This window comes from Macrobrachium nipponense, chromosome 2 (assembly GCF_015104395.2).
Source record: "Macrobrachium nipponense isolate FS-2020 chromosome 2, ASM1510439v2, whole genome shotgun sequence".
In the NCBI taxonomy this organism is placed as follows: Eukaryota; Metazoa; Arthropoda; class Malacostraca; order Decapoda; family Palaemonidae; genus Macrobrachium; species Macrobrachium nipponense.
In genome coordinates this window covers 93581207-93595818 of record NC_087201.1, presented here as the reverse complement: position 1 = coordinate 93595818, position 14612 = coordinate 93581207, and the positions used below count along the sequence as shown (strand labels likewise).

At 43.9% G+C, this 14612-nt stretch overlaps 1 protein-coding gene across 1 annotated transcript in view; it reads right to left on the bottom strand.

The window, feature by feature from the left end:
- LOC135221254 (uncharacterized) overlaps window positions 1–14612 on the bottom strand; it is a 395658-nt gene that overhangs the window by 194160 nt on the left and 186886 nt on the right. Inside the window, exon 13 of the mRNA XM_064259070.1 lies at window positions 12990–13041. Coding sequence (XP_064115140.1) covers window positions 12990–13041 — 52 coding nt within the window. The remainder of the gene's footprint in view (window positions 1–12989; window positions 13042–14612) is intronic.

The window sequence follows — 14612 nt, the reverse complement described above, 5'->3', positions numbered from 1 at the left end:
CGAATGTTCTAACCGTTTAGATAGAAACAAGTTTTTGGGAGGATGAGGGTCCTCTGAAGTTTTCCTCCCTCAAAAAATCAAAAAAGTCGAAGTTGGGGATCGCGGGGCCGCTTTCCTCAAAATAATCTTGGACTAAGATACCAGAAGAAAATCTAAGGAGAGACAGTGAAATAAACCACGAGAGGTGATGGTGAAATCCTCCTCCTTCTACTTCTTCTTCATTTTCTGTGCCTCCGATTTAAACCACCGCCGAAGAAGTAGACGGAACTACAAAAACCGGATCTGAAGGTTCTTCGAACCACCCCTTCCCACTTGGCCTCCTTGACTCCCTCCTTGCCTTGCCCCTCCCCTCCTCTCCTTGGAATTCATTCCATCCAGGGGTTGGCTAACATCTTCTAACTGCTTGCGTCAAAGGCGCCTAAGAGACGAATCCAAAACAGTTAAAACTCGTAGGCTTGGAAGAGCCTAAATGTTCAAGCATGAAGGCCGGAAAAAAACTACTTGCGCCTCGGCTCAGGTTAGCCGCCGAAATTCGAGGGCGAAAAAGAAACAGGCGCAATACAGGCGTAACAGACTAAAAGCCTCCTAAAGAAACCCGCCCTTAGAACTGCTAGACTACAGCTCTTAAAACCACAATCTCTTACTAGAATAGATGGGCCGAATCCGAAAAAGGACCCAGATTGAGGCGGACCGAACGAGCCGGCTAAGATGGTTCGCGGCGCAAACCCTACTCTCAGGCTCCATTATACCAGGCTTGACTGGAGGAGGGGCTAAGAAATCGGCTGCCTGAAACGCCTCTTTAAGGGAAACTGCGAAACGGGCGAATCTCTCCGCCCAGAGCTGCCGGCGACCGGAGACCGGAATACGATCCTTGAATCATTCGAAAAAGCGTACTGGAACCGCAACACCTTTCCAACGCTTAAACCGAGCCCCTGTTGAGGGCCGCAACAGGCCTAAACAAGAAGGCGGAGCCGTGTCCTGTGGGCAAATCCCGATACGAACTCCCTTGGAACTTTCCTCCGGTTGTTCGTCCTCCTTCCCCTCCCCGGTTGACGGGGGAGCTGGACAGTGGTACCTTTGTCTAGGAAGATGGAGGACGTTTTCAGGACCAGGACAGACGCAACCCCTCAACTACACTTCTTGACCTGAATTCAGCCCTTTCTCCAAAAACGTCTTAACTGAACTTACCAAGTTGCAAAACCGTATTCGCTCAGTATACCTAGAAAATTTCTGATCTATGCCCCTCGATTTACCAGGACTGGCAAAAGGGTGGGATGTCCTGGAAGAAACTACAAAACGGGTAAGCCGGAGAAGCAGGGATTAGTAAGGAGGCAATAGGAGTTGTAGTTAAAGGAGACATAACAATTATGTGAGGAGAAACAGAATGGAACAGAAGCATCACAGCAAGACGAAGCGGAGCTAAAGTCTAACTTTCCCTAAGTGACTTGCTTGTTTTCTAATTCTGTCTTTAGCTAATTTCTCCAGAGTATGGAACTAAAAAAACTTCCATTGAGAATCAGTCCAATCACTACACTCGTTTACATGTTCGATCATCGCCTGGAACAAACCTGTCCCCGTAACTTAACTTAACACCTTTAGGTTGTGAGAAATCAATTATTCTAACTTGGATAATCTATGTTTTACATCCTGAGATGCCCAAAACCTAAAACTCCCGTACGGACTAGCAATCCGAAACATGGCAAACGTCCCTAAAATAAAAAGCAAAATAAACAACAACGCCAGAAAAAGAGGTACTTTCACCAATTCCGAAGATCAATTCCAACAAGAAAAAAAGCGAAGCAACAAAGTCATTCCAATACCCGGCTACCGACCCCACCGATGGTTCCACCGGAAACGGGGGCCGGCAGGAAAAGAATTGGATTCACCTTGGGCAGTTGTACATGGTTCTCCCGCGAGTGGAGGGAGATGACGTCATCACCACCAGTGGTTGGCGACGCCGACGACGTCTAAATTTTGAATTTTAGTATCCTGCCGCTCGTGGAAATCCACGGCTCTATAAATTGTTCGGTAAAGACTACTACCAATAAAAGACTAACATTTTCTTAAGTAAAAGAAAAAGAAGCCCAGGATGGAGGCAAACTTTCGTTCCGAGGAACAGAACCCATTAACTCGGAGCCAGCGTATAGCCGATGATAAGAGCAATATGAGCCGGGATGCTGGGCCGCAGAAACAACACAGAATAGCCCTCTAAATACCGAAATGGAAGTCTAAGAGAATTGGGTAAACAGGCTAAGCCTCTAGCTAAAAAGGTGGCGTATGTAAAAAAACGCCTGAAAAACATGATTATAAGTAAGCCCGATAAGTATAAATGAAGTCCCCACAGTAGTGGAAGACCGGGAAATTCTTAACATGAGGCAGCATGGCGCCGCCCTAACGAGTCGACCCGGGTGAAACCGATATATGACCGCTATTAGAAGGCAAAATTAACTGGTCCCACTGGAAGACTAAAATACGGTTAAAAATACTACTTATGAGGCACATTAAACGTTAATCCGATGCGATGGCCAGCACAGTTCCATGATGGCGAAGGAGGTTAAATTCCCAATGAAAATTTAGCACACCGAGCCAAAAAATGCGTTCAAACGCGTACCGCTAATAATTAAGGATGGACCGCTCGGGGGATGGGGTCGACTGCTTTTGTCCGTGTCGTCCCTGCGTCCCTAGTAGTAGTATTAGCGGCCACATCGCCCTCGTTCGGTATCAGCTTCTCTTCTAGTGGGGATTTTGATTGGAAGGTCTAAAATGGTGCAATGTCGTCAGTGGGTAGTGGATCCACCTCGCCCCTATTCTCATACCGACACTTCTTTTAAAGAGTTCTGTGAGCGAAGTCAGTTTTAAACTGACATTTTCTTGAATTTTGTTTTTCTCTGGTAATTTTAGATTAATTTTACCTAGGCAAAAGAATGATATTAAGGATCCTTTCATAGGCCGATCACGAGCTGAGGCCCAGAAATGCTAATTACTGGACTTTACTGGGCCATACAGTTCTGCCTCAGAAAATAGATACATTAGTAGTTAAAAAGAAAAGATAATTAATTTGCTTTGTTGTGGTATGCTACCAAACCATTAAACAACAATAGTTTAAAATATGCAGAGGAAAAACTCTAATTTCCCATCTATTGTGCAAATTTTTGTTACATTTCCCCTCGACTTTAATAAATCAACAGTTTACTGTAAATAAATATGATAATTTTTTAATTTATTTTACTTGAGTGCTGCATTAGATTTTTTGATACTACAAACTGCTTCAAAATGTGTACCTCAATTGGTTAGTAGTTTTCACATGTGCTTGTTGGACCCTTATCTAAAGTAATGTTATATGTAATTTCTTGGGCTCAGTTTCGGTGTAGCTGGCGCGAAACTATCCTTTGTAATCCATTATTTCTAAGGTTTTTTTAAAAAAATTTGCTACTAACACATACCAGCAGAATAAATAAAATAAAGAAAAGGTCAGATACTACTGACTCGTCTCACCCGCCTCCCAAGAGGGTGGTCGGTAATGGAACACATTGGGCGAGTTGAAGACCAGGTCTACCACGAACCGTCTTGCCAATAGAAATCTCCACTACAAAACATCCCACAAGAAGGGGAGACCGACCCAGATAGTGGGCAGGGGCAAGTTAAACTACTACTTACTCCATCTCATGCTGCCGAACTGCTGCGCCTCTGGTGGCCATCCTTTTCAGTTAGCGCCACAGCGTATACGCGTGCCCTTTTTTGCTCTGTTTTTTTTTTGTTTTTTGTGCCCCTATCTTTGGATTTATTCGTCATGGGATGGCGTTACATCCATCGCCAGCAGCTAAGTTAAGTAATCAGTTGTTATTGCTATTTGGTTTTTTTTGGTTTTTTCCTTTTTTTTTTTTTTCCCGCCCTTTGGAGTCCCAGTATTTGCCGTTTTTTTTTAGGTATAAATAACTACGGGCCTCTAGGTTCGGAAGCATGGCAGCATTTTTGGTTCTGCCTCGTGGCGGGTTCGTTCTTGGTCCCATTCCATCCCAAGAAACCTTCCTTATTTCATTTACGCTCTATTATTAGGTTATATCTATTTTATGTTAGGGGTCCAGCCTACTGGGTTTAATGTGGCATGCATAGCATGGTCTTTTTCACCTTGCGTAGGCATTTCTTAATCCCTTCCATCCAGACCCTAGCCACAGCTCTTAGTATCGGCCCCGGCTAGTCTTTGAGTGTAGACTTTCTTTCGAGTTAGTCCCGTAAACAACGTCCTGGATTTTTTCTCCTAACTGATTTATTTTCTTTCTTTCTTTACGTTAAGTGATTTTTGATTATTTATGTCTTAGGTTAGTCTAAAAACGGGCGTCTGGCTTTACGTAGCCTAGGTTATTGTTTATTGGTCCTCCTCCAACCAACTATGCTTCCGCTTCTTCAGTTTCGGTTTGCCTTCATCTTATAGCAATCTTCTCTGATTAGGGTTGGTTGCTTTCTACCTAGGCTGTATTGTTTTCATTGTATTACAGGTTTTACCGCTCCGTGGTCGAACGGTACGTGTGATCATGGAGCCAGCCAGAACGCCTGTCCAGTCACCTTTACCCTCCTCCCGCTCTTTCCAATCCGGGGTGGGGGGAGGGTTGGTGTGCCCACGCTCGCTCCAAACATACCCGTGCCTGTCCTCCCTCCCTCTCCTCCCTGGTGCGGAGGGAGTAGGGGGCTGGCCAGGGGGACCCTAGGGAAACTGTACCTATCACTCGGACCTCTCTGTTCCTCCTCTGGCTTCACGGCACGCTCCGGATGACTAAGGGGGGGGGACTGGCCCTTTCCCCCCTCCGTTCGATTTACTTCGTCGCTCCGTTTGGCTAGCCTACGGAGTCTGTTCGCCCACCTCTCTCCCTTTCCCTCCCAGCTTACCTGGTGCTCTTTAATCTACCGGGATCTTCCAGCATCCAACGTGGGAAAGGTGCTAGTTTCACCCCTGACGGGGGTAAGTCGGACTGCGGCATACATTTTTGTTTGGTCTTTACCTAAACCACTTCCGTCGCGCTGATATCGCGAGAACGAAACTCCGCCACGCACCGGGACTTAGTCCGGTACGTTCGCTGGCTATAGGTTTAAGAATTAGTATTTAATTTAAACTATAGTAAGGTTTAATTTAAGCTACCTTAAGCCAAAATCCCTCTCCCGTTGGTTTCCTGCTCACACCACCGGATCTCTACCGGGGTTCCTAGCCTATTCAGGCGGTAAGGGAGGGGTTATGCCCAAAATTTTTTGTTTTTTTTCGGCGCTCCGGCAATGCAGCGGCAGTTCTTTTAACCTTCTAGCCTAGTAAGTGATATCTTTAGGGATGCTCATGTTATCTTTTGGTCACTTACAGACCCACCAACTTGTCGGAGCATACCACGGGATGTTAACTGCATGCTCCAGGACCCCATCGTGGGCATGAAGTCTGGCAGGATCCCATGCTCCATGCGCGACTCCGCACGGGAAGACCTTCAAGAGTCTGGTTTCACGGAGTCCTTGCACTATTTTGCTATGATCTGGTGAGCCCACAGCCCTCTTAGACCGGGGTAAGTATTCCCAAACCTCCGTTCGCTAATCCCACCTGACAAGGTTATAGTTCTTAAGTTTTAATTTTAATCTCTTATTTTAAACTTCTTAAGCTTGTTTTTTATATGGATCCTCGGCATCCTCTTATAATTTTAGGTTTAAACCTATTACTTTAAGTTTTAATTTTAAGTTTAAAACTTAAAAAACTAACAAATACCCCTCCTTCCTTCCAGGCTCCCCACCGCCTTGTTAGAGGACACCGTCCCCTGGGCAACCCTGCGGGGCTTGGGTCGGCGGTTTTTGGCAAGAACGCCTACCAAGGGACAGCCCTACATCCTTGAAGAAGAGGTTGGTGCCGGTACCTGATTTCCCCTTTCCCCGGCGGCAAGTTCAACAGGGGTTACGTCGACCCAGCAGGAGGACAAGCCCCGACTATAGCGGCAATTCAGCAGGCAGCTCGCCGCTTGTGTCGTTGACATGAACCAGGGTCCAGGACATCTCGTTCGGAAGTCGCGACACTGGATCTAAATATTGAAACCAATGGTAGGTGTTGAACGACCTGTTGGTCGAGGTTGAGTACGGTTAGGAAACGCCCAAGGGCTTCCCTTGGGGGCGCCACTGGATCTTCTACTCTTCTTGCTCTTTTTCTTTTTTTCCTAACTACTTGACTTTTTTTTTTTTTACCTTACCTTCTAAGGTTTTACTTTACTTACTTTCTACTTTTACTTCTCTTTACTTACTCACTCCTTTTCTAACTTTTTTTTTTCTTGGCTACTTTTACTACGTTTTCTTTTTTTGCTTACTCTACGTTTTCTTAGTCCTTTACTTTTTACTTTCCTTGTACTGTCCTTCCTACTTTCTTTTCTTACTTTTTTTTACTTACTTTTTACTTTTTTCTTCTACTTTACTACTTTACTGTTAACCCTCTAACTACTGGGTCTTCTACCTTCTAACTCTTATAAACTATTTTGGACTACTTCTTTTTCAAATTCTACTTTACTTTCGGCTTCTAAACTCTACTTAACTTATACGTTCTTCTACTTTTTTCCTTACTAAACTTCTACTCTGGCTTCTTAACTTGTTAAAAACCCTACTTCTTTTTTTTTTGCTTTCTTTTAACCTCTTAACTTTACTTTTCTCTTAACTCGGTCTAACTTTACTTACTTCCTACTTACTCTATTTTACTACTCTTAAACTTTCTACTTACTTACTTACTTACTTTACTACTTACACTTCTTCTACACTCTATCCTACTCTCTTCTACTACTTCTTACTTCCTTCTTTACTTACTCCTAATCTCTTTTTTTTTTTTTACTTCTTTCTACTGTCTTCTTCTACTTCTACTAACTTCTTTTTTTTTCTCTTACTTACTCTTTTATACTTTTTACTACTACTGTTACTTACTTTCTTCTTACTCTTCTAACATGTCCTTCTACTTTGTTTCTAAAAACTCCTCTTTTACTTTTAACTTACTTACTTACTTTTCTTGTACTTTTTTTTAACTTCTTTTGTCTTTTACCTTTTCCTTTTTTTAACTACCTTTTACTGTTACTGGCTTACTACTTTTCTTTTTTACTTGTGTTTTTTTTTCCAAATTTGCAAACTCTCCAGCTTCCTTCCAAGGCTTTACCAGGAGCTTGAAGCTCCTTGAAATACCCTTCTTTCTCCTGGCTGCCTCGTAAGCCTAAGTCAAAAGACAGGACTGTAGTAAAACCCTGAGTACACGTCATTCGTCGGGTCCTAAAAAGGACTCCGCGGCGTCAAAACATCCTCGCAAGGTCATCTTCGGCTACAAACCCCGAGCAGAAGGGTCTTAAATGCTTCTGGGGTCCGGCTCCAAATCCCTCAAGGAGTAGATCTTCCAAGGAGAGATCACATACTCCCAGCTGGAGGTCAGCCCGTTTCCTCCCTTCCTTTCCTTTGGTACCTGTTCCAGAGTTACCCGAACCACCTCCGCAGCGAGCTGCCAGCTTTGGGATCCCAAATGCGCGTCTGTTGCAACACATGGGGGGATTTGGTCGGTTCTCTCAAGAACAGTATGGAGCAGATTTGTTCTCCCGGTTGTCTGACAGGATTAATCTCCCAGGATAAACCATTAATCGCCGAACTAGCGGCCAGGCTTCCGCTGGCTACTCCCCCACCTTTCGGCACAGGTATAGCCTCAGCTTCCACCTCATGACTCTCTGCCTCCGTTTCCTCTATGACTAACCCCTGGCGGGTGGCGTCATACCCCCCGGCCCCCTTCCAGGACGGGCTTATTTCTATCCCCCGGAGTTGTGGAAACTCGAAGGATTGAGGACTTCGAGTTCTACCCCGGATGGATCTACAACCACCGCCGTTCATTGGCTATACGCCAGGCTCAACTGCCGCTGCCCATGACGCGAGATGAACAAGGGTCCCTAAGGAACGGTCCAGTTCTATTGTCAACGGGACCGAGGCGTCAAAGAGAATGGCTCAGGTGGCTTAGAGGACATGGGATTGTTTCTAATACGAAGATACAACCCTTTAAGAGTCCATTCACCATCTTCACAAATGGCAAGAGGGAAAACTCCGCTTCCCTTTCCTTACCAACGGATCGCTCTACGGTCACTATCCACGGCCCAAAAGGGCCCAAAAGGGGGAGTCGTTACCGCAGCTAAAGAAGCGGACCCTAAACATCTCCTTTAACTTCCCAATCAACCGGAAGATTTTTGTGGGAAGACCTGCCCGCAACACTTTTTTGTCGGCGGGCAAACTCAAACCAAGACTGTGCTATGGCGCAGTTTGGCTGAGAAGCTGCCTTATACCTTCCCGGACAGCCTCATTCAGGCAAGAGTTTGAGGCCAAGTCCTAGGCTGGCCAGGTCTATTAACTCCATGGCCATGACAGAAGTGGCTACCAATTGCTTATGGTTCCGAGCCCACTATTCAAGCTGATCACCAAGTCACTGACTCAAACGGTACAGTCTGACAATGTTTGAGTTCGCCACAGCCAGACGATTGTCGGAAGCATGTCCTCCAGGAAGCAACTATTCGCATGAACCGAATAAGTTGCTTTCATCAAACATCTGGGGAGCAGACCTCTTCCCCGATGCAATGGTAAAGAGGTCCAGGCGGAAGCTACAAGGCTTAACCAAAGCCTTAAGGATCGTTGGGGTCTCACTGCAAAGAGACGCCAAGACCAAGCAGTGAGGGGTAAGGCTCAGAGGAAACCCAGACGTTTCCAGCCTTACCAAAAGAAACAGCAACGCTTCGCCCAGCCTGTTTCGGCTGTTCCGTTGGTGCAGGCGGCCCCAAACCCTCTACCTCCAAGGCCCAATCACAGCCTATTTATGTGATTTCCCCCCAGCCTCAACCTTCCACCTCTTACGCTGTCTCCCCAGCCTTCAATCAAGTGTTCGAAGGCCCAGGCCTTTCAGCAGTATGACCGCTCGGGTAGGGGAGGCAGAGGTAAGCGATCCTTTCGTCAGAGAGGATCGGGAAGGTCCCTTAATAGAGGAAAACACTTCCGGGAGGCCGCAGAGGCTACCAGCATCAATGAGAACTTCCAGGTAGGAGGGAGGCGTGTTTCTCTTCCGCCACCGGTGGGGATTTGGGGATTCAGCAAATGGGCACAAAGCATTGTGTCGAAAGGCCTGGGTTGGAGTTGGGTGGCGAATCCGCCCCACCCAGACCTTTCCTTCAACTTCATCCAAAGAATTGACGGAGTATGCGGAGGACCTCCTTCAGAAAGGAGCAATAGCGAGAGTCAAACAGATTAAAGTTTCAAGGGCGCTTGTTCAGCGTTCCAAACCCGAAAGGTCACAAAAAAGAAGGGTAATCTTAGACTTGTCCCGTTTTAAACTTGGCCATTGTCGCTCGACAAGTTCAAGATGCTCACCATCTCGCAGGTGCGGACCTTACTTCCCCGTGGGGCCGTCACCACCTCTATCGATCTTACAGACGCATACTATCATATCCCACCCTATGCAAGACACTTTCGCCCGTATCTGGGCTTCAAGATAGGAGATCAAGCATTCTCCTTCAAGGTAGTTCCCTTCGGTCTCAACGTAGCACCCAGGGTGTTCACGAAGTTGGCGGAGTAGTCGTCCAACAACTAAGATCGCAAGGGATCATGGTAGTAGCGTATCTCGACGATTGGTTAATTTGGGCTCCAACAGTCGAGGAATGTCGCAAAGCAACACTGAAAGTAATCCAGTTCCTGGAATATCTAGGGTCAGATAAACAGGACCAAATCGAGACTCACTCCGGAGTCAAACTTTCAGGTGGCTGGGCATTCAATGGAATCTATCCTCCCATACTCTGTCGATTCCATCAGCCAAGAGAAAAGAAATAGCGAAGTCAGTAAAGCAATTTCTAGGACACAAACTTGCTTCAAGGAGAACCCAGGAAAGGATTCTGGGTTTCACTCCAGTTTTGCATCAGTGACAACATCTTGATGAAAGCCAAACTGAAAGACCTAACCAGAATCTGGCGCTCACGAGCAAATGTCAGGTCCAGGGACAAATTATCATCAGTCCCTCAGATTCTACGGAATCATCTACGCCCTTGGTCAAAAGTCAAGAACCTGTCAATATCAGTACCCCTTCAGTTTTCCTCCTCCGGGAGATTAACCATCCACACGGACGCTTCATTAAGCGGCTGGGGAGGATATTCTCAGTTCAAGAAGTTCAAGGAACCTGGTCACCCCAGTTCCGTCAGCTTCACATAAACGTACTGGAAGCAATGGCAGTGTTCTTGACTCTAAAAAGGTTACGTCCGCCAAAGAACTCCCACATAAAGCTAGTCTTAGACAGCGCAGTGGTAGTCCATTGTGTAAACAGAGGAGGCTCCAAGTCACGTCATCTGAATCATGTCATGGTAGCCATCTTCTCCCTGGCGGACAAGTTCAGTTGGCACCTCTCCTCCACCCATATAGCTGAGTGAGAAACGTCATAGCAGATGCTCTATCCCGATCCAGTTCCTCTGGAGTCGGAATGGTCACTGGACAACAGTTCGTTCCAATAGGATCCTTCAGAGGGTTCCAGGTCTACAAGTGGATCTATTCGCATCCCAAGCGAACCACAAACTCCCATGTTATGTGGCCCCCAACCTGGACCCTCTGGCCTATGCCACGGACGCCCTGTCCATAGACTGGAACAACTGGGAGAAGATTTATGTCTTCCCTCCAGTGAATCTTCTCCTGAAGGTGCTGAACAAACTCAGGACGTTCAAGGGTCAAGTGGCTCTAGTAGCCCCAGAACTTGGCCGAAGAGCAATTGGCACCCTCTCATTCTGGAAGCTGGGTCTTCGTCCTCTTCGAATTCCCAATCCCAGGCTCTCCCAGTCAGTACAAACGAAGACTGTGTTCGCTTCCTCAGGAATTCTCAAACCCTAACTTTATGGACTTCATGAAGTTTGCGGCTAAAAGAGAGGCGAATATTGATCCTCAAAATATTCTCTTCTTGGAATCTGATAAAAGAGATTCAACTTTGAGACAGTATTGATGGCTGCAGTGTCCAAAAAGTTAGCAACCTTCCTGAGAGAATCAGATATTAGAATCATGACAATCAATTCAGCTATATCCTTTTTCAGATCTTTATTTGAAAAAGGCTTAGCAGCTAGCACTATTACGACAAACAAGTCAGCCTTGAAAAAGATTTTTTCAACTCGGTTTCAGCATAGACTTGACAGACTCTTACTTCTCGTCTATTCCAAGGCTTGTGCTAGACTTAGACCTTCAGGTGAGGCCTACGTCAGTATCATGGTTCTTAAATGATGTTCTAAAGCTGGCTTCAGAAACAGATAATAACACATGTTCATTTATAATGCTCTTAAGAAAAACTCTATTTTTATTAAGCTTGGCTTCAGGAGCTAGAATTTCAGAACTGTCGGCATTATCCAGAGATCCGGATCATGTTGAATTCTTCCCACAGGGGAAGTTCTACTTTCTCCGGAACGTAGTTTTATAGCAAAGAATGAAGATCCTTTGATGAGGTGGGAACCGTGGAAGGTTGTACCCCTTCCACAAGATATTTCTCTTTGTCCAGTATCAACCTTACGAGCCTTTCTGTCCAGGACATCCTCATCCTCATCGGGTCCTCTCTTAAGAGAGAAAAGGTGGTACTTTATCTATTAAAGGCATCAGGCAACAGATCCTGTACTTTATTAAGCAAGCCAATCCTGATTCCTTCCCTAAAGCACATGATGTCAGGGCAGTACCACCTCAATTAACTATTTCCAACACATGAAATTTCGATGATTTAAAAAAAGTATACTGATGGAAATCGCCGACAGTATTTAAGCGTCATTACTTAAAGTCCTTGGAAGCTCTGAAATTTTCAGCAGTTGCGGCGGGTAACATAGTTTCCCCCGACTCTGCTTAATCTTTAGTAGAAGATCCAGTTCTCCTTTCTACCTATCTCACCCAACAGTTCGTCTATACCTGCCATGTTCATCTACGTTTACCTTGAGTCTTAGCTGCTCTTTATATGGTATAGTGGGTGCCCCTTATTTTTTTGCTAGGGTCACTCACAATTGATTGTATATAATGATCTCTTTGATGTGATCCCCTTATTTTTATGCTAGGGTGACACATCTTATTTACAATGGTTACGGGTTTTGTATACTAAGTCATATACATTCCTTTATTATATTATTGTTGAAGTTTGTTCTATTCAGTTTATTGTTATAATTGCTTTAATTTCTTTGTACATATTAACTATACACAGATACTAATCTCAACATATATTCCATGTAAGCCCTGTATATATATGTTAAATTTAAGTTAATTTTAAGAAATATTATTAACCTTAAGTTTAATTTTAAGTAATATTTCTATTTTGTATCATTGTATATGTATATCTATTAGCAATTATATTTCTTCATTTTATGTTATCTTTTATTTAGAGACCCTTTTTTGTCTGTTTTATTTTTGTTGTTCTTTACAATCTTGTGCTATTTCTCTGGTACGATTTCGCGCAGCGACACGAACTGAGCCAGAGGGATTTTGACGTAAGGAAAAATCTATTTCTGGGCCGATTGGTTCGTGTCGCCAGCGAAATCCCGCCCTGCCCATCCCATCGCTCAAGATTGTCTGCTAACTTCAGGATGGCCACCAGAGGCGCAGCAGTCGCAGCATGAGATGGAGTAGTAGTAGTTGCTGCCCACCTCTGTGGGTCTGCTCCCCTCTAGTGGGGGTTTTGTAGTGGGAGATTTCTATTGGCAAGCGGTTCGTGGTAGTGGTCTCACTCGCCATATAGTGTTCATACCGCACACCCCTCTTGGAGGGTGAGCGAGTCAGTAGTACTGACCTTTTCTTTATTTTATTTATTCTCTGGTATGTGTTAGTACATTTACCTTAGAAATAATGGATTAAAGGATATTTCGCTGGCGACACGAACCATCGCCCAGAAATAGATTTTTCCTTACGTCAAAATCCCTTAATTGCTATTTACAGATTCAGAAAAACTTCCTCTGACCTGATAAGTAGAATAAATGATTAATGATTACATAATGGGTTTGTATGCTCTTGTGAACAAGCTTCCTACATGACATAATAATTCTGAAAAGAGAACAAAGATCAACTTACACATGACATAAAAGCTGTAAAACTTACCTTTTCTTGTAGCAGATGATGCATCTTTTCAAGAGATTGAAATAAGAGCAGAGGCATCATAAGCTCCAGTCAAGTGCAAATAGACAACTCTCGCATCAGCATCAAATAACCTTCCACTCCAGTCTGTTGGAAATTAAATTTTCATTACAAAAATCTATAACTATTATGCAAAGTATTACTACTGTATGGTATCAGTGCAACAACAACAATACTAATAATAATAATAATAATATAATAATAATAATAATAATATAATAATAATAATAATAATAATAATAATAATAATAATAATAATAATAATAAAAGGGATTTTGACGAAGGAAACATCTATTTCTGGGCAATGACCTGTGTCGCCCAGTGAAATGGTTTTCCTTTGTAAGTATAAAACCCAGTAACGACCGAGCTACGGCAAGAATGCTAGCGAGGCAGGTAGGAGAGAGAGAGATGCAAAGAGAGACATAGGCTAAATAACTACTTATTAATGTTTTAAGCAGTGTCAAGGGAAACTGTGTTTCCGGCTGCCACTGCTGGGAATTTAAGGGCCTCTAATGACTTTAAGTAGTGGCATTTAAATACTGTGGAGACTTCCAGCCTGTGTACTTCTTGAGATCTTCAAAATTCATATGTTGAAAATAATTAATTGAGGTGGCTACTGCCCTAACATCATGTGCCCGTGGAAAAGATTCCGGGTTAGCTTGTTTTATAAAGTACAAAATTTGTTGTCTAATTCCTTTTAGGGAAATAGTACCACCTTTTTCCCTAATGAACAAAGGACCTGAAGATATCAGGGCAGTTCTGCTTAAATATGCTCTTAGGGAATTAACTGGACATAAGGCCGGGTCCTGGGGAAGTGGGACAATCTTCATTGAGCCCATCTATCTTGTGGGTCCTCATTCTTGCTAAAAATTGACGATCTGGTTAAGTGTCTAGTTCTCCGCTGAAAGGAGAAACTCGTGATCTGATCTGGTTCCCTAGATAGGGCCGACAGTTCAGAAATTCTGGCTCCTGAGGCTAAACTTATTAGAAATAACTTTTTTCTTAGGAGAGTTATATAATCACATGAATCGTTATTAGTGTCAGAAGCCAATTTAAAGACATCATTTAAAAACCATGAGACCGTCCTGGGTCTCTCAGTTGGTCTAAGCTAGCACAGGCCCTTGGAATAGATGAAAAATACGAACCTGTTAGATCAATATTGAACCCAAATTAATTGGAAGATCTTCTTAACCCTCTTACGCCGAAGGGGTATAATAAAAATCGTATCCCGTATGCCGAGGCAGTCTTGGAGTGAGCGCCGAAGCGGAGAAAATATTTTTTTCAAAAAATCACAGCGTCCGCATTTTCAAGATTAAGAGTTTCAATTTTTGGCTCATTTTTTTTGTCATTGCCTGAAGTTTAGTATGCAACCATCAGAAATGAAAAAAATATCATTATCATATACAAATAATGCGATATATGATCGCGCGAAAACAAAATTTCATATATAACTGTATTCAAATTGTGCTGTCAGCAAAACG